The sequence below is a fragment of the Vanellus vanellus genome (assembly GCF_965231255.1).
Source record: "Vanellus vanellus genome assembly, chromosome: 6".
Taxonomy (NCBI): domain Eukaryota; kingdom Metazoa; phylum Chordata; class Aves; order Charadriiformes; family Charadriidae; genus Vanellus; species Vanellus vanellus.
Window position 1 is genome coordinate 66,813,189 of NC_138911.1, and position 19,700 is coordinate 66,832,888.

A 19,700-nucleotide genomic window follows, 5' to 3' on the forward strand; every position below is an offset into this window, starting at 1 on the left:
GTGGCGGCAAAAGCGGCGACTCGACGGCTTCTGTCGGTTACCGCCATTGCGAGACCCCGCCCCCTCTGCCCACCGAGACCCAGGAGCCGCTTAGCTTTCGGATCACTCAGCAACGCGTGACAGAAAAAAAAAAAAAAAAAAAAAAAAAAAAGACAGGGAAAACAGTCCCGCCGCGCTGACAGAACCAGGCCGCCCCGGCACCCGCGCTCCGGGGGTCGCTGGCCCTTTAAATGCTGGCGCGCGGCCCCTGCCGCCGCTGGTTGGGAGACCCCGCGCCTCCAGTGAGAGGTGAAACCAAGATGGCGGCCGCGCAGTGACTGAGGCGGAGCCGGAGGGAGCCGGGCTGGACGGGCCGAGCCGCGCCGAGTTGAGCCGCATCGCGCCGCCGCGCGCCCCTCGCCCCTCTCGGCAGGGCAGAGCGCTTCGCTGCCGGCCGGGTCGCTGAGTGACTGGAGCGCAGCCACGTCGCAGAGCGCGGTGAGGAGTGGGGACTGAGCCGCCGCCGCAGCACCGGGAGGAGGAGGAGGAGGAGGAAGAGGAGGAAGAAGAATATGGCGGCGGAGTCGGGCTGGGAGTGAAGCCGCCGCCCGCGACGGGAGCCCATGGGGGAGACGGGGCGCTGAGGCCGCCTGCCCGCTTCATCCCGGCCCGGGACAGGCAGTGCCCACAGGCCCCGGCCAGCCCCGGCGGGAAGGAGGGCGGCTCCGCGCAGCCCCGCGCGGACGGACGGCGAGCGAGGGGCTTCGGGCCTGGGCAGCTGCTGCACAATAGAGCCGAGCTCCAGGCCGGGGCGAGCGGCCCCTCTCCCGCCTGCCTCCCCCCTCCTGCTTCACCCCGGCCTCGCCAGCCTCCCGCCTGCTTCCCTCGTCAGGGCCCCGGCCTCCAGGGTCGCCGGCTCCTGTCACCCCGGGCCGGCTGCCCGTTGCCGCCCGTGCCATCTGCTGTCCACCGCTGCTTCCACTCCTGTGGATCCTCTTCTTCTCCGGGATCCCTTCTTCGCCGCCTCTCCTGCCCGCCCTTCACCCTGCGAAGAGCCTCTTTCCTCTCTGCGGCTCTCCCCTGCGTAGGCTCGCTTGCCTTTTGTGCAGCGCCTGACTGTGCCTGGAGCAGCTCCTCTTTCACATCTTCACCTCTTTTCTTGTTCCCCCTCTTCCCCTGCGCCCCCCGATGCTGTAACCCTCGATAATGAGGATCCCGTTGGAGCGCTGAAGAGGAGCAAGAAAAGCTTGTTTGGCGTGCCCGTGTGGGGCTGCTACCTTCTTTTCCGCTCCCCTCCTTTGAGGGGGGCCTAGCCCCCGACCAGCCTCCTGCTCCTCCAGCAATTGCAAGCCAGAGTGGTGGCTGTGGTGTGGCAGGCGGCAGGATGACTGACACCCGGCGGAGGGTGAAGGTTTACACGCTAAATGAGGACCGCCAGTGGGATGATCGAGGCACAGGGCATGTGTCCTCTTGCTACGTGGAGAGGCTGAAGGGCATGTCTCTGCTAGTCAGGGCAGAGAGTGATGGTAAGTGTGTATGTCTGAAGGTACAATCTTAACTCATCCTACCCAGAAAGGAACTGGGCTTAGCTTTGTGTCTGTTGCCTTAATGTTTTGCTGCTTAATTCAAATGTGATTCCTAAAAGCAAGTAGGTGCTAACCATAGTTCATTCGTGTTAGGCCAAGTGAAAGAAATGGAAGGTTGCCATCAAGTGCAAGCGTAGTAGGCACTTGGTTCATAGTGAATGCACGGTGTCTCATACAAAATATGTTCAGGTCTTGTTGTAAATCTTGCATGGGTTTGGATATCTAGTGATCTGTCACTAGATGCCTGATGTACTCCAGTTTCAAAACTGATCACTGTGATGTATTCTTCCTTAGATGTTTCTGGAAAAGATCCCCTCGTGAAAGGAGTTGTTCAAAACTTAGGTCGTATTTTTTTAGTACGAATTTTTAAAAGGTCATTGGATGGCCAACACCCTCTTTTTCTTCTTCCTCCCTCTTTTCTTTGTAGCAAGAATTATGCAAGACGTTCCAACAGTTATCAAGATGTATCAACAGTTATCAAAGTACAGTTGTTAGTAGTAGTAAAGACAATACAATGGACAGAACAGCATTTTCAGAGATTTTTTTTTTAATGGGGTAGTAGTTCTCAGTCCTTCAGCAGTTCTAATCTTACTGTAAATAAATTTAAAAGGATGCGTTATCAATTTCCTTCACATTTTCTGATAACATATGATAATAGTATAGATTGAGTTACTGGTTAAGTGAGTTCATGACTGCTATGATCAGAGTAGATCTTAAAATGTATACTTTGCAATATGTGATGTACCATTTTGCTAGTAAAGTCTGTCAGTGCATGACTTACAGTAGCTATATATCTAATGAAGTAGTATCTAGTGACTTGTAGATCTAGTTGTAGCTTGTGACTGTCAACAGACCTTGGAATCTTGTTTATTTTTCATTGTAGGCACTGGGATGAGAAGCAACTTGAGAATTATTAATTCTTACTGTGTGAGAAAGTTCTGACAAACTGTACGATAATGTCTACAGCAGAGATCATAAACTGATATGGAGGAATCAAACTTTCATCTTAGCAGGATTTTGATAATTGAGCTTCTGATAAGCATGAATCTCAGTGTCTTGTAGTTTCTTGGTTATACTTTAAAAAGTTAAATTGATAGTTGATTATTTTACACTGAAGAAGATGCATTTATAGTTTGGCCAACTTCATAGTGTAAGAGAAAACATTCAAAATGAAAATAGACTTAGTTTAATTTCAACAGGAGGGAGGGAGGTAAAAAGAAGGTTATCACTAAATTTTTAAGCTAATCTTTACAGTATATTTGGTTGTAGGTATAGTGTTTTCTGTCTACATGGCTGCTGTGCTCATGTTTAAACACTGTCATGTCTTTTATACACTAAACAATTCCCTGATTTTTTTTGTTTTAATTCTTTTTAGAAAAGAAAGCAAAAGAACTGCAGTTCATAACCTGCTTGTGAAGAAATAGCCCATTCAAACTAAAATCCCTTTATTGACTTTCAGTGGGATATGTGTGCTTAAGACTGATTAGAACCTGAATTGGACTGTTGTTGCTAGCTTACTTGTTGTAAATGAACATCTGTAAGAAGGAAAATACAAATAGGTATAAATGATCCCAAAACAAAGATGAAGTCATTACTTCGTGCTGCATAGCTAAGATACTCTAGTCAAAGCAGAACTGGCTCAAACTTACTAATTGAACCTAATACACAGAAGTATATTTAATAGGATACACACATTAGGCTCCTCTCAAACAGCATACATATCCTTCAAGAGTATTAAATAATATTCAGAGCTTAAGTTCTTAATTTAGTAGGTAATATCAGTCCTGGGTAAATGTGCATTCTATTAATAGGCTAGTTTTTCTAACTTGCTTGTGTAAACGCCTCATAAAATTTGATTTATATCTTGTTTACTCCCAGTGTCAATTGTTTGTGGGCTAATTTTGAAGGCAAATGCAGTCATTTTTACGTGTGAGCAGCAAATGGTTTGGAAAAAGGTAATGCTAGGCTTGTGTTTTAGGTACTATGCAATTTGTGTGTTCTCTCGTGCACTTTCTTACCTATGTGAAGTAGTCACTGTGATTTATTTTTTTTATCCTCCCCCCCCCGTTGTCAAAAACATACAAGTACTAAGAACCTGACCTATACACCATTTGTCTCCATGTTTCCATTGCGTTCTTGTATTGTCTTTCTTTGACAGCTCCTCCTCTTTCCACAATGAAACTTCTTCCTTCCTCCTTTTCTAAACCAGCTTTTCCTAGCCTTTGTGCGGAGATCCACCCTGTGCAGGCTGACATGTTCTTGCTGACTTACTCCAGGAAGCCCATTGAAAACCTCGGGATCTGCCTGAAGCTGAGGGCTCCGTTTCCTGAGTTGGGGAGGCGGTGGGGGTTGTTAGCAGTAGTTCCTGCTGTGGCTGGGAAATTCCCACTCCTGTTAAAGGGCCAGTTTGGCTGTGCACAGAGCAACAGCGGAATTACCAGAGGTTCGTTTGGCTGACCCTGTGGGCTAGCACGTAGTTCAGTCTTAAGATTGTGCAGCTGTGGCTTGGTGTAGCTTCATGGCTGCTTTACGAGTGGTTGAGATTTTATGGCAGGGTCAGGGTGTTCAGATAGGGGAGCTGCAATCAGTATGCCAAGTCCAAGGTGAGCTGTCATCTGGAATTGGAGCAATAAGAATGGAATGAGTGCAATTATTTTTATTTTTTTTTTATTTATAGGAATGTGTTTTTTTTTTTTCTTGGGTTGGTGTTTTTAACACCATCTTAAGAAAAGAATTTAGGAGTGATTTGTGTTGCTATCTGAGGTGTCTAATGCTCCCAGGTGCTAAGCTTTAAATTATTGCAGTCAATTTCAAGTAAACTATTATAGTACAGAAATATCATAAACTGCTTTCAGATCAGCTATATTATGCTTTGAAACAGGGAATTGTATTTTTTTATACTTAAACAACTCTTTTTTACTTAAAACCCTCAAAAGTTTCTTTATGTGATTCCTAGTTGCAGTGTATTCTACTTGAATTGCAGTAGCGTAGTAGTGAACTCTTTTACACAAATGATCACCTTCCATGTGAGTTTCTGTGTGTAATCAGAAGCCTTTGATTTCTTACTGGTTTCTCATATGATATTTTAGGCTGCTGTGACCTGCCTCATTCTTAAAATGTCTATGTGCTTCTAGATTTTCACTGCATGGTTTCACATCGTTTTTTTTTTTTTTTTTTTGAGCACAGATGACTGAAGTGACCTCTAAAATGAACATTTCTGTCCAACTACCTTGGGTTAATTTGAAGGCTTGAACTTCTAATTAAAGCTTAATAGTCCTGTAACTAAACTTTTTGACAAGCCAAAGTGAAGTTCCCTATTGGAGGCCGTGTTTGCCAGCTGTCTTTTAGGAACTATTTAATCACTTTTATTCAGAAGTTGTAGTTTGCCACTTCTGAACTTTGTATGTTAATGACACCTGCCACGGGGCAGGCATCCGCAGCCTCGTTTTTTCTTTAGACTAGCGATCAGTAACCCTGCACTACTGCTAGAAGGCTTAGCCAAAATTTGGCTTAAGTTTTTACCTTGTTCAAACCGGAAGGATTAGTTTGTTTATTTTTAGGAGAACAACACAGAAAATTTTGTTTTATATACTTACCTTAGGTTAACATGAAAAAAAAAAATGGGAGGGGGGTGGATTTTTTTTGTTTGATTCTGTTCTCCCCTCTCCTTAAGTGTTTGGGTTTGACTCTTCAGAAATGTGATAGACGAGGAATAGTCCCTTGCAAATGCAGACTGCATTCTTGGTCCTCAGTTTGAGCTATTTGTAAGTTTCTGTGGGTTGGTTTCTGTGATTCAGTAGCAGCAGAACTGATTGCAGAACTTAAAACTCTGTGTGCATCTTGCAAAAAAAACAGCTCTTGAATTGAAATTTTCATTTAAACGTAAACATATTTGTACTTGTGAGGAGTAACAAGTGGCACTGTACCTTTTCTGCTTTTGAGGAAGGATTCACATAACAGTTTGATGGGAGAGGAGCAGCATTCCATATCAGCAGGTCTGTTCCATATACATGTATGTAAACAAGTCTGCAGATCTGTTGTTTAAAAGTACTGGATTGGGATATTTGATGTCTTCTAAATATCTTTGAAAATAGCATTGTATATCTGTATGTAATCTCTTTTGAGTAAGTCTTTCCCTATACACGCATTCCTTTCACAGCACAGAACAGTGGTGTTATACTAACAAAAAAACCCAGCTGTGCTATATGGCATTACAGTGGCAAATAACAGAATTCTGCAAATCAATGTTTTCTTCTTTGTGGGTGGTTTCAGATGTTACTTTCTGGCACCATGTTTTGCAGTTACCTTTACAAATTTGTTCAAGGCTATAATTTAGCAAATAACTAGATCTGCATAATTTTGGGGGATTTATTAAAACTATAGCTTGTATTAAGGTGGATTTTCAGATCTTACCTGACTTTGAATAGAGTCATTGGGTCAATGAAGATGAAAATTTGTTTGTGTATTTTTATAAAGTGGACTGGATAGTCTTAATGTATTCGAGGATAGTACCAAAAGAAAAATACCTACATAGAAAGCAATTGCTTGTGACAAATGCAAGAGTAAGCATCTTGAACTGTATTTAGGGTTCAATACTGATGTTGACTTTAAATGGAGAACTTTATTTGCGGTACATTAAATTTCTGTAATCTTTTTGTAAAGAATATATTTGTGTTACAGACATCTGTTACTGTTGCCTGGTTCCCAGAAGCAAGTAACAGAGACCTAAGACTACCTCATAGCAGGAAGGGACCTGATCCTGTAAAACTTACTGTATGAAAATAAACTCACTGAATTAACTAGTAGAATAGTCACTGATTTTGAGTCATTGAACCCATCTTGGGGAACAAATCTGCATCAGATGCTGCAGAAGGATGGATTTGAGGCAGTTACAGGTTATAGAACACAGTTTATGCTTCAATACGTTTCTATCTCCAATTTCATATTTTTCTAGTTATTGTCTGGAATGGTGAGGGCTAAGTTGAATCATGTGGTAATGAGAAGCAAGTCAAGCCTTATAAGGCTTGATTGGTCTTTCTTGGAAGCGTCAGGTTTAGTAGAGAAGAAGAAATGCTCTTTTGTGGTAAGTCTAGTAAAGAGGTCATTCTCTAGTGTCTGCTTCTAGCCTGGAAGATGAAATGTCTGCATTCAATTGTCTTCAAGATTCTTTTTTTTTAATAGTATTTTGTCAAACATGGTGGTTCAAGTTATGTATGATATTCTGCTAATTTCAGGATTTCCATGTCTGTAGATCTGTGTTCAACAGTTAAAATCAAATGTTGACATTATCAATCGTTTTTAATTCTGACAGAAGTCTAATTCATATTTGCTAGTATTAAATATTTCTAGAAGTTAGTTAACTGAGTTAGTAACACAAAATAATATTCTAAAACTTCATGTAGTTGAAGCTGAGGCTTTGAAACTGAAAGTAAGATTGAAGTGAAATATTGCCTATCACTGATCGTAACGGAAAAGGGAATGCTGTTTTTAAATGTTCACTAGCCAAATGCAAAATTCAAAGCTCAAGACTATGACCAGAGTACCACAGTGTATTGGATTTATCAGTAAAGCTCATCTTAGATATTTTCCTTCTCTGTCCCGCTCTATAGTTTGTGATTTAATTTTTTTTCTTTAGTTACGCTGTCACACTTAAGTGAATAAGCTGCTTTGTTAACAGATCCGATGCAGGCTAGAAAACTGAAAAAAAATCTTAAAAAAAGAAAGAGTAGTATATGTGGTTTTGGGGGTAGATGCTTTTTTGTTGTGTCTTGTTTTTCCTTGAGGGCTATTTAGTTCAGTTTTGTTGTTGGATTGTATCTGAGTTTGTAAACAGCTCTTACTGCAGGAGCAGTTGAGACAGGGCAATAGCTTCTCAAGCCAACTTCATTAGCAAAGGCTGCTTCTTGTACAAGAACAGACTTAGAAATTAGGAAGAAGCAGCTGTCACAGGTAAGTTATTTATTAATTAAGAAAAATTAATTGTATCTGATTATCACATACATAGTAAGATAATGAATATCAAAATCCTTAGTAAAGCTCCTAAATTCATGAAGTAATAACCTTTCTTGTCAGACAGCAAACTGTTCTGATATTTATGTAATTTAATGATACACCACTCTCTCAGCAAGTGAAGTTCTATGATCTGGTTCTTCAGCCCCTCTTCCCTCACCTACCCCAACCTAACATCTTCATCAGTGACAAACAGTGGGATCGAGTGCACCTTCAGCAGATTTGCAGATGACACCAAGCTGAGTGGTGTGGTTGACACATCCGAGGGACAAGATGCCATCCAGAAGGACCTGGGCAGGCTCGAAGAACCTCATGAGGTTCAACAAGGCCAAGTGCGAGGTCCTGCACCTGGGTCAGGGCAACCCCCGGTATCAATACAGGCTGGGGGTGAAGGGATTGAGAGCAGCCCTGCTGAGAAGGACTTGGGGGTACTGGTGGGTGAAAAAGCTCAACGTGAGCCAACAGTGTGCACTCGCAGCCCAGAAAGCCAACCGTATCCTGAGCTGCATCCCCAGCAGTACGGCCAGCAGGGCGAGGGAGGTGATTCTGCCCCTCTCCTCTGCTCTGGTGAGACCTTACCTGGAGTACTGTGTCCAGCTCTGTGGGGCCCCAACATAAGAAGGACATGGACCCATTGGAGCAGGTCCAGAGGAGGGCCACAAAAATGATCAGAGGGCTGGAGCACCTCTGCTGTGAGGACAGGCTGAGAGAATTGGGACTGTTCAGCCTGGAGAAGAGAAGGCTCCAGGGAGATCTTATTGCGGCCTTCCAGTACCAAAAGGGGGCTTATAAGAAAGATGAGGACAGACTTTTTAGTATGGCTTGTCGCAATAGGACAAGGGGTAATGGTTTTAAAGTAAAAGAGGGTAGATTCAGACTTGATACAAAGAAGCAAATTTTTACACTGAGGGTGGTGAAATGCTGGCACAGGTACCTGGAGAGGTGGGAAATGCCCCGTCCCTGGAAACATTCCAGGTCAGGTTGGATGGGGCTCTGAACAACCTGATTTAGTGGAAGATGTCCCTACTCACTGCAGGGGCATTGGACTAGATGGGCTTTAAAGGTCCCTTCCAACCCAAACTATTCTATGATCTTCTGTTAGTCATAGCAATTCTTCAAGGAAAGGAATGTGTTGGGTTGTTTTTTTTTTTTTTTCTTTTTTTGTAAATGTAGCCTATGAGATTGAGGATAGTGATACTTAGTAAACAAACATTGGTTTGGGATATTTTTTGCTGTGTATTTTGTAATTGGTGTACTCTTCAGATGGTGAAATCTGGCTAGTCATTGTTGATTCTTCTGTGCGATTTGGAGGTACAATTTTAAATTCCAAGTATGTTTTTCAAATTCAAGTAACTTGTTTTCTTGTCCTGTCTTCAGGTTCTCAAGCTTCCATATTTGAGGTGGTTGAAGCATTTTAATTTTTCTTTAGTGTAGGTTTTGCGAGGATATTTGGCAAATATAAGACTGCCTTAGAACTATAGCTATGAAACTGAGAAATTGAGACTTTTCTTAAAAAACAAATTTAAGCAGGTAAATGAATGGAGAAGTGCCTCTTTAAAGGGGCACTTGTGTTTTAATTACAAGACTGACTATGCAAGTTAATTTATCAGCACTTCTTCATGTATGTTGAGTGAAGCTCTGCAGATATCTGAATTTAAGTCATGGCTGTAGAGAGTCCATCATGCACTGGCATTTGTGCAGCTGAGCAGCAAGGTGGATGAAGGAAATGATCTGGCTGAAAATAACCTTTAAAAGTTCTTTTATTTTTGGTCCAGTCAACCCTCTGAACCATTTAAATGTGACATGCATTAACACTAATGCTTATGCAAAAGGAAGGGCAAGAAAACACACATGAGAATAGAATTGCTGTTGTTTCTTAAATCGGTATAAGCTGCTGTGAAACCATTCTTCCTAAGTTTATCAAGTCTGAAGTTTTTTGGTATTGGCAGTCACAATGGTTGCTGCTCTAAGCATTAGTTTCTAGATCTGCTTTCCAGCAAAATAATACAAGTGTGTTAGCTAAACTTTAAGAACAACTACCCTATCATGAGCAATTTTTGTCCAGAACAACTGTAGGTGATCTATGGAATGCAGTTGTGATGCTTTTTGTGTGCTGATTTTTTTGCAGACTTTATCATCTCTAAAACGTTTTCTGTGGAAAAGTCATTACTCTGAATAAGAAGGAGGTTAAAAATCCAGTCCTCAAAACACTCTTGAATGTTCTGCACTATGGGAACAATATCTTTGAGGGGGAAATTAAATACAAAGCTGCAGAACATGGGTTTAACAGCCTTATTGTTGGGAGGAAAGGTGTTAATACCTATGTGAGGAAAGAGCGATCAGAAAATAAGCGTTGAGATTGAAATTTTAGTACACATGTAAATAAGTGGAACTTTTTTTTTCTAGGCTCTCTTCTTTTGGAGTCCAAAATTAACCCGAACACTGCGTACCAGAAGCAACAGGTAAACATACTTTTTTTTCCTCATGTTTAAGGCAGGCTCTTTAACTTCAGCAATATAGTTATTTTTTTGCCTCTGTTGCAAATTATATTTTATGCTCTTGTACCAAAAATAAGAGGCAAAATAGTTCTCAACACTTATGTGCATTTCATGATATGTGTGTGTTATTTCTCTGTGTTTTTTGTGAAGTTATCTATATAACTTGCACTCTGGGTTGTACCAAAAAATGCTTTAGGAGAGATGGGCAAAGCATAGTTATGAAAATCACAAAGTAGCTGAGGTTCCTTCTTTATATTTCAGATACTACAACTTTCAATGTATTTTATTTAAGAGAAGACTAGAAGGCTTTCAAGTTATTTACATGTTTATCTTTGTTTGGCTTTTACTTGGAAGCTGGATATGGGTTACTACTGCTTCAAAGCATTCTGTATACATAAAAGCAGTTTCTCACCTCTAGTTTGGCCTTTCCTTCAATTGTTTAGGCCATACGTTGTGAGCCTCTAAAGAATGCTACTGAGATGGGTGAGAAGTAAACTGTAGATCTTGCACTTTGTTTGCTGTTCTTATTTCATGGATGCTGAGGATTGCCCTTACAGGTTTAGAAAAGCTGAACCAGATTATATTTTGTTTCCTGTCTGGTCAGCTCAGACTTGCTAAAATCCTGTCTGGTACAGTTAATGTATTGAAACATTCTTCAGTCTTCAGCTTTTATTACTTTATTATAAGCGTAGACATACAGTAGTTTTGCTCACAGGCAGTCCTGGTGGTTGTGCGGCTGCAGCTGTTTGTAGGATTGTATGTTGAACTGAATAGGGAGAACCAGTCTGGGTTAAAAGTACCCTTCCTTGGAAAATTTAATCTATATCTGCCCCTTGTTATAATTAATCATGCCCCATATAAACAGTCTGTACTGAACAACTGGTAAGGCCAGTGTAGGGTGGAGAATCAATTGCAGGGAGCAAGAAAGGACAAGACGATGAAAAATGCTAAGCAAACTAACTCCTAGTTGTAATCCTGACTAGCTTGAGGTCATGGTTCTATGATACAGTAACTCAAGCTTTAGGGCTCCTAAAATGACATTGAATATTTCACAGCTCTACGGCATAAAGTGCTGATCTAACGTGAACTTGCCTTGCTAGTTCAAATCTGTTCAAAGAGCATTGAGGGGTGAGCTTTGTATCAATAGGCTTTATGCCAGATCAAACATGAAGCCTACTTAAAGTAGGCATAAAATTGTAGGATCAGTGCAAACCAGCACATGTGGCTGTCACTGCAACAGCATTTCATATCTGTGCTCATTGCTACTCTGGGTCAGACATGTAATCTAGCACTGCACAAATCCAATACCGGGGATTGCAAAAATATGGTTAGGGAAATAAAAGTATTAAACACGAATCTGTCCTGTTAGAACAGCACTGTATGTTTTCTGTGCTGGAGAAGGAAAAGTGCTGTTCTTAAAACTTTCCAGTGCTGCATAGACAGAACTTTCTATTTGCAGGTGAATTGTTCATATTATTTAAGCAAAGCAGTCTCTAATATAGATTGAATATAGGCCTCCAGTCTGAGCCTTAGAAATGCCAAATCTTTCTTGGTGTGTGTATTCATCCTACTTTGTAGCATGTTATCTTTCACATGAGGCCTACTTATCCTTTCCCTTAGTAAAAGGCAAGTTCTGAGTTTAAACCTGATTCCGTATGAGCTAAGCTTGGAGCCTTGCAGCTGAAAGGAAGAGTTGCTTCTCTTCAGCTCTGCTCATAGAACTCTGAACTCCCTAAACTCACTAAACCAAAAGAAAATCAACTTGGTACCCCAAATCTCTCTTAAAATCTGGTAACTCTCTACATCAGCAGAAGTTTTGAGCCACCTCACACAAGATCCGTTTGTGGAACTGTAGTGTGGAAGAGTGAGATCTTTCCTTTTTGGCTGCAGAATACTGCTTAGGTTACCTCAGCTACTAGTGAAATTGCAGCCTGAGACAGAAGACTTAGTTTTGAGTTTGCCTGCAGTTGTCAGTTGCACTCATAAAATTTCAAGAAAAATGTCCTAGAAATGTAAGACTTAAAACTTCAAAGTAACTTTCCAGTGTTATGGTCTTACCAACCTTCTATCTCAAAACTTTGTTTTGAGGGTGAATCTTCATTCCATTTTAAAGGGGTATATAGCCGTGCGTCTGTTTTCACTGTGACACACGTATAGCATGTGGCTTGGGGGCACTTCAGATATCTATTTGAATAAGTGGATGAGTTCTGACTTTTGTCTAGGCTGACATGAGGCTTGTAAGAAGAAACAATCTTTTATTGGACCTACTAATATAACTTGTGGTTGGAAGGAAGGAAGATGTGTGACAGATAAGCTTTTGGGGAAACTTGCTATGCCCATTGTTTTGGATTCTTCCACAAACCTGTAGAGACCTTTGTGATAAACAGTGAAGTTCTTCCACTGGTGAATGAACCTTCTACCTATGCTGCACTATTAGTGCCAGTGTGAAACATATTGTCTCATGAATTGTTGATATCACAAATGATGCAATCTCAGGGTACACATATGTATATTTTAATGATAACTGTCACAACTTCTTTGTCAAAATAATAGTGTGAAGACCTGAGTACAAGTTTGCCTTGCTGCCTCTGTTCTCTTGGTGTGTAAAATATCAAAAACAAAACAACCAAAACAAACCACAAAACAAACAACAAAAGCCATACCCTGTGAACCTGAACTTCAAGTAAAATTTTGTCAAATTGTCTGCCTCCGATTTCTTGGGGTTTAGGATAATGACTGCCCTTTATTGTGGACTAGTCAGGTCTCTGTGTGCACATAAATGTTCCTCAAATTGGTGGTAGATACAACTGTCTGCTTTTCCCTTTGGAGAGGAAGAATACTTGGTAGATCTTGAGACCTGCTTGGGGACTTATTTTCATACATCAGCACGATCCTGAGATACTTCAGCTCACACAGTCTAGTCCGCAGTCTTTTCAGATTTACCTGCCACCTAGAGGTTTAACATAATTCATTAAAGCATGAAACACACAGGCTGTCTTTTAACTATCTTTTCGCTAGCCAGATAAATTAGATTAGTCTTTCTGTGACAATAAAGAGTTATTTTCTGCTATGCATTCAGAAAGAAAGTTATGTCTATGTATCTGATCCTGTAACATAGAATTGCTACCAGTGGCAGTTTTGGGATGCTTTGAACCACGTACTTTCTGGCAAACTCATCCTTATCTATACTAGAGCTAGAAGAAAGGAATCCGTAGGAGGAAAATAAGCTAGAAAGAAAACAACTTTAGAAATTGACGTCCTGTGCCTCAGAAAAAGGACTAATTTTTTTTTATGTTAAAGTACTATTTGTAGGCAGAAGATTTCTTCTGAAAAAGCAAAATGTGCATCAGTACAGCCACTCACCCTCCTGACTTGTATTCTTGTTTAGGGCTATATGTTAAGTTTCTTACTTATATTCTTATTTTAAAATGTTACAATAATGGTCCTATAACTTTAGTATGAAATATAATGGATTTAATTATTGGTAAGTAGCACACAGCTTAAAATCAATTTTTTAGTAAGTGAAATTTACTTATACTTGGGGTTGCTGGACCACACGTAGAATGCTTAGGTTTCCTCTTTTGTTGTTGATTGTTTTCTTAATATACTAGTAAAGGGAGAAGATACTTTAATTGTAATGTCCTGATGAAGTCAGTTTACACACTTCAATCCATGCCCTTTTTTATGTATGTTTATTTTTTTTCTTAAAGGCATTAAAATGATGCTGAATGACAGGTGCTGTTTTTAAACAAGTGATCCTTATTCAGAAAATGACTAATTGCCCTGGTATTTTGGGACAACACACCTCTTCCTATGCAACCTTAAAGGACAAATAAACTCTACATACATATCAGCTTTCTCCCTAGATAAGTGCTATGGGTGTGGACTGGGGTATATGCCTTTCAATATACTTTGCCAGTGCTTTAGCAATAGAACAGTAAAGACTTATATCCTCAACTTTATTTTAGATACATCCATGTACATCCTGTAACCCAGTGATGAACTATGTATTGCATCCCTTTTTGTGCCTGAAACAAGGAAGACTTGAGTTGCTTACAGCTTCCAGCTACAAAGTCTTGCCTCTGCACTAGAAACTTCAGTGTCTCGTGTCCTCTGCTTTTGCAGTCCCCTTTTCAGTTCCTCACAAGAATACAAAGCTGAAATTCATCCAGAGTACCATCTACTAGCTATGTAGCTCGAAGGTGGTGACCCTTGAGTGATGGAGAGTGGACTTATGTATAACAAAGCTAAACTTTGAAAAGATCCAAAAAGCAACTGGCAGAATGCTCAGAGAAGATGACCTTCCTGCCTTTGCTGTCAGGACAAGCAAGCCGACAGTGAAACTATTACAATAAAATTTGTGCCTGTTGTAGCTAAGATAGTAAGGACAAGTGTGTGGTTTTGTGGAGTGAGGGCCAAACAAGGGGAGTGACTGCTGTTGATTTTGGGTTGGGTTGGTTCATCTGTTTTAAATGATCACATGTTCCTTTGCCTTCACACGTGTTTTCCTATGAAATCTAATTTTCGTGCTGGTTTGGATATGGTCACTAGGCCAGCGAGTTGAGATTCTGTTACAGAACTAATAAACTGATTTTATTCTGTGTGATTCATGGGAATGCAGCTATGAAACGGCTAACTAGAAAGTCACATATGACTGTTGAGCTTTCGTAGAAGCTAATAGAATACATTTTGCCAAAAGACTGAGTGTCCTTTTGATATGTTATTCCAGTTTTTGGGGATAACTTGTTAGCACATCCAGATATCCAGGTTCTAGGCGAACAAATGCATGAAACCTAATGCAGAATTGAAACTTTGTATTACATTACTGGGGTGGGCTTTTTAGCCTGAAGAATAGCTGTGTATATTTAACTTCAAAAACTTGCACAGCACCAGTAGTTTATTTCATATGCAGAAAGCTGCCTATGAAACTGTACTTTTGATTCCAAATAATTAGCTAGCAAGATGCTGAAAGGTGGCTTGGCATGTCCAAGGAACGGTCCATAACTGTAAACAGTGTGAGGGCTTAGGTAAGCAAGACTAGCAGTCAGGCAGTCCAAGATGGGGAGAAACAACCTTTCTTTGTTGAACTTCCTTAGGGGCTAGGAAAGTATCATAGGCCTACATTGTTTGAGGGCTAGTAGGAAGAGATTAATTTGCTTTTAAGACAGAATGCAAGAATTTATGAAAGAGCTATCTGATTTAGGGGTTCACTACTTCTTGGGAGTAGCTTAAATCTCATAGGGATGCCAAGAGAATATTTTGGAGCTTCAGAGAAGACTAGTGTTGTCCTTGGATGTGAACACCAGTGGGAGGATATTGTCAAACAATAACAATTTTCTTAACTTTATCACATTAGGAAAGAAATCTTAAATCAGTTTTACAGCAGAATCAAATCCTGAGTACTAGTTCCTCTGAAATTGTTCCTTATGAAATCCCTGGGTTTACTTTGGAGATTGTATGAATGCTGTACAACACACCTGCTAATCAGCATGCTAATAGCTAAATAAAACTGATTTAATGTCTAATAAAAGCATGACATGAGTGTTGTGGCAAAAGCTTGAGACTGATAATGTGTATTTGACAGCATTTCTGTTAAGGAAAGTAAGCCTTTTGGAAAGCATTTCAAAAAGTGAGGAGAAATCATATGGTAGATACTAAGTCCTGTCCATCTAAGTACAATTGCCACTGCTTGCTGGCTTAAGCTATCGTAGTAGTATTTTCGAAGGTTAGCCTCTTAGGAGTGAAGTCTCAAATAAAGCTGTAGTACACAGTAGTGTTTCCCTGAAAACCTCTAACTAACCAGAAATTGCTCCACATGAGCTTGATGCAGCCAACAGGGAGAAAAGCAGCAGAGAAATGCCCTTCTAGTCTGAAGAAGATTTGCCTCAAGCTGTATCTTTAGAAGGATAAGAGTGCAAAAAGTTAACCTCCATTGGTAGAAATGATAAATAACTCTTTATGGGAATGTTAAATACATAGGTCTTCTGAAAAGAGGGCGTGCTCAGAATTTTTGCTTAAAATTAAGAATTCCTGATTATATTAGGGCAGTCATAATGAACAATAATATAAAAGAAGACAAATTTATGTTAACAGTCTTAGGGAAACGTCAGATTTTGTATGGGCTAAGGTAGCGATGACATATCCAGCTGGCATTATTGTAAAAATTTTTTTTTTGCAAAGCAGCAAATGCTTTTCAAACTTTAAATAAGATCATGACCTCTACATAAGTAGTTTTCTGATTAACATCCTATTTAAAAAAGATCTTGCCAAGAACTCTAATGCATCTTACAAAATGTGAGTAGCTAGAATGCTGGGATTCTTGCAGGGCACTCAGTCTAAAAGCTTTCAATGATAAAACATCACACAACTTAGCTATGATTTAATACTGTGGTTTCACGTTTTGTGTTTAATGACAAGCTAGATAAGAACAAACTTTCAATGTTTATTTTAGTCATCCCATCCAGTTCCTTGTGTGGAGGCTAACATTTTGTCTGTAGTGCCAAAAAAGGGATATATTTTTGATCAAACTGAACCAGAACTGCTTTTATGCATCATATAAGATTGAAGATTTTTTGCTCGTAGAGGGGTGATGTGCAAGACCCGTCTCCTTACCTCTTTAACCAATGTCTCCTATTACTAAGCATATTTATTCACACTCCTGTTTTCTCTTGGAATGGAGGAAGCAACGTTAAGAAATTTCAGTTGGTTTGTGGAGTTGCAAAAAGTAATGGAAGCAGCAAATAGTCCTATTCCATAGCTGAGAGTAGTTAGGGGATTCACATTACACTGAGGAGATTTAAGATCAAACACATAAAAGGAGTCCTTTAAATAAAGCAAGCAGAAACTAGACTTTTATTCATGGTTTTTATCTTTAACTACATCTAGAATTTCCTTCAGTCACTTCTCCCTACATGTATAAGTCTTGTACTGCTCTTCTTTGTGATGATTATAAGCTTTGTGGGATTAAGAAAATGAAATTACATTAATAACTGTCTGCATTTAACAGTGAATTTAAACTTTGACTGAACTGTGTATTATGCAACAGAGTGAAGTGCTTTTCTCGCTTTGTTTCATGTTCTCTTTGTAAAAGCTCTTTGAGGCAATGAAAGGATGTACAAACAAATGTTCTCTTACTAAAGATCTGGAGAGTAGCAATTGATAGATTTCTGTTGAGGCACTGATATTAATCCATAATATGAAATCCTTGTGTGATAAGACAACAAATCACTAATCATTTGAAATTGTTAATGTTGCCAATGGGAAAACACTTTTCTAATATTAATAAACCAAATTTGAAGATCGTTGTTCTGCTGCTCAAATAATTTTTCAGCAGTTTCTTGTTTTGCTTTCCAAAGAAGAAACAATTAAAAAAAAGTATCAGAGTGAGTAGAGGTGAAAAAATACTGTCTGAACTTCCATGTATGATAGTAAATGATCTTGTTTAACAAGAACAATTGTTATGCCATGGCCAAATACACTTATGTACATCTGTGACTATAGTTTTCAAAAGCAGCTTTACCTTTGTGCCTTCCCTTTCATTTTTCTCTGCCTGCCTTCCTCCTTCCATCCCTCCTCTCCCCAGATGAAAAAGACAGACTGACTTGTCTTGGTCCAGTGCTGTATTTTATTCAAGACTTAAAGCTTTTGTGTATTGAGCTTACTGCAGTTAATGTAAATAACACTGTCATTTTTATTCTTTCAATTATTTCCCTATTTGTTAGTCATGTTCGTTATAGAGAAGAAAATACGCTTCTTTTGGAAATGGCTTGCTTAGAAATCTAGCCACTTTCACTTAAATGGAATGTAATTAGATAGGAATGTTGCAAATTCTGCTAGGGTCTACTTAAGATTTAGAGTTAGGGTTGGGTTTTTTTAAATGAAATAAGCGCCGCTCAGTGGGAAGCTGATGAGACAAGTGGCCTTGAAAATTACTGCTGTATAAATACTAATTGCAGAGATGAATGTATTAGATTTGGAACCTGATACATACAATGAATACTGCAGTAAGGTACATACTATTTGTAAAAAAAAAAAAAAAAAAAAGCCCTTTTTTTCTTTTGGACCTTCCCTTTCTAAATTTTTGTAAGCTGTTATTTTTCTTAGGCTACAGGAGTCAGCAGTACTAGATGCTATCAATCTGTTATTACCAGAGTATTTGCACCATGACCTGTCTTGTAGAGAATAATATTAATTGTGACTTTCTTCTTCCTTTTGTATTTTGGAGGTGGTCTTCCTAAATCCCTTTCTTCTGTGTACCACCTCTTCCTCAACCCTTTGGAAAAGGAAAAGGTAAACTATTTGCCATTTGCAAGGTAAAGCCATTAGCGCCTCTGAAGCAGGATAGCTGCTCTGGTAATGGCAAATTGATTATATTGCATTGCTTGACCAAATCCTAATGCAGGATCGTGCTATTTAGATTATAGTTTAGTTTAAGGAGTTTTCTAGTAAATGCATACCAAAATCTAATCGTAAGACTTCTCTTTATCCTCAGTGTTCACTTATTCGAAATAAATTAAGCCTAATTCATAAACTGTCTTAAGCTTCATGAATGTCTTTTAGTTTTTATAGTGCTTTTGCAAATATTAAAAAGTAATTCCTTTAAGCAAAATCTGTACTTAATGAAGCAAAAATACTGTGTTTAATGGTTCTTATTGAAATAGAAGTAGAAAACTTCTCATATGTCTTGTCCTAGTGAGTAAATGCATGTTTTAACACTTAACTGAGATAATGCAGTTTCATGGGGCTATATATATTTAATGTGGCTATATTTTGGCTAGCTGTTATAGGAATACAAAAGACATGTAAAACAAAACCTGAATCAATAAGTAAATAATGCAGATTATATTTTTTTATATTTTCTTTTTTTTTATTAATCTAACAGTTATTTAGCAGACCGTCTGTAAGCTACTGCATCAAATACCTTATCAATGTGTTGTATTGCTGTTTGCAGCATCAGTTTCCGCTTCCATATATTGTTTTTGCATGCAATATGAGGGCTCTGGTAAACTCTTGAACTATTCTAGTAAGTAGATGAGAGCTTAAGTGTCTGGGTAGTAAACGTAGCTAAGCACGGTTTCAACTAACTTCTAGAAATCTAGGGCAAAACATCCTTTCAGAATTATATTTTGGAATGAGTACAAATGGTGTGCGTGGTTCAGTGTAATAGGTATACAAACCCTTAGGCAGTTAACTGGTTGCATATTCAAGTTTCTTGTTTGAAGTTTGTAGGCATCTTGGGGCTGCTTTTTAAGCAGCTGTTCTGTGCAAGAGCACCGTGTCTTCTGGGGCCTACAAAAATGAAAAAAAAAAAAAAAAAAAAAAAAGATTGTAACTTTGATCCTACAACATACGTGCAGTTTTATGTGGTCCAATTAAAACAGATTTAAGAAAAAAAACACCCCAAACCTGTTGCTTTTGTTACCATATTTTATCAGAGGATGCATTGAGGTAGAAGTACTTATTCTAGATCAACCTCTTTGAGATTTACAATATTATGGTCACGTGAATTAAGAACTAAAACTCCCGATATCTTTCTGGAACTTTTTCATTCTGATTTATGCAGAAATGTTTTGAATCCTAAGAATCCTAAGAATGTCAGAACATATAAAAATCTTACAAAGTGTGATGA

At 39.4% G+C, this 19,700-nt stretch overlaps 1 protein-coding gene across 1 annotated transcript in view; it reads left to right on the forward strand.

Moving 5' to 3' along the window:
• Positions 1-1,363: 1,363 nt before the first annotated feature.
• The window catches only part of PPP4R3A (protein phosphatase 4 regulatory subunit 3A), a gene marked incomplete at its 5' end in the record, with an annotated part of 45,426 nt that continues 27,089 nt past the window's right edge, over positions 1,364-19,700 (forward strand). Inside the window, 2 exons of the mRNA XM_082485379.1 lie at positions 1,364-1,505; positions 9,981-10,036. Of these exons, the coding sequence (XP_082341505.1) occupies positions 1,364-1,505; positions 9,981-10,036 (198 nt within the window). The remainder of the gene's footprint in view (positions 1,506-9,980; positions 10,037-19,700) is intronic.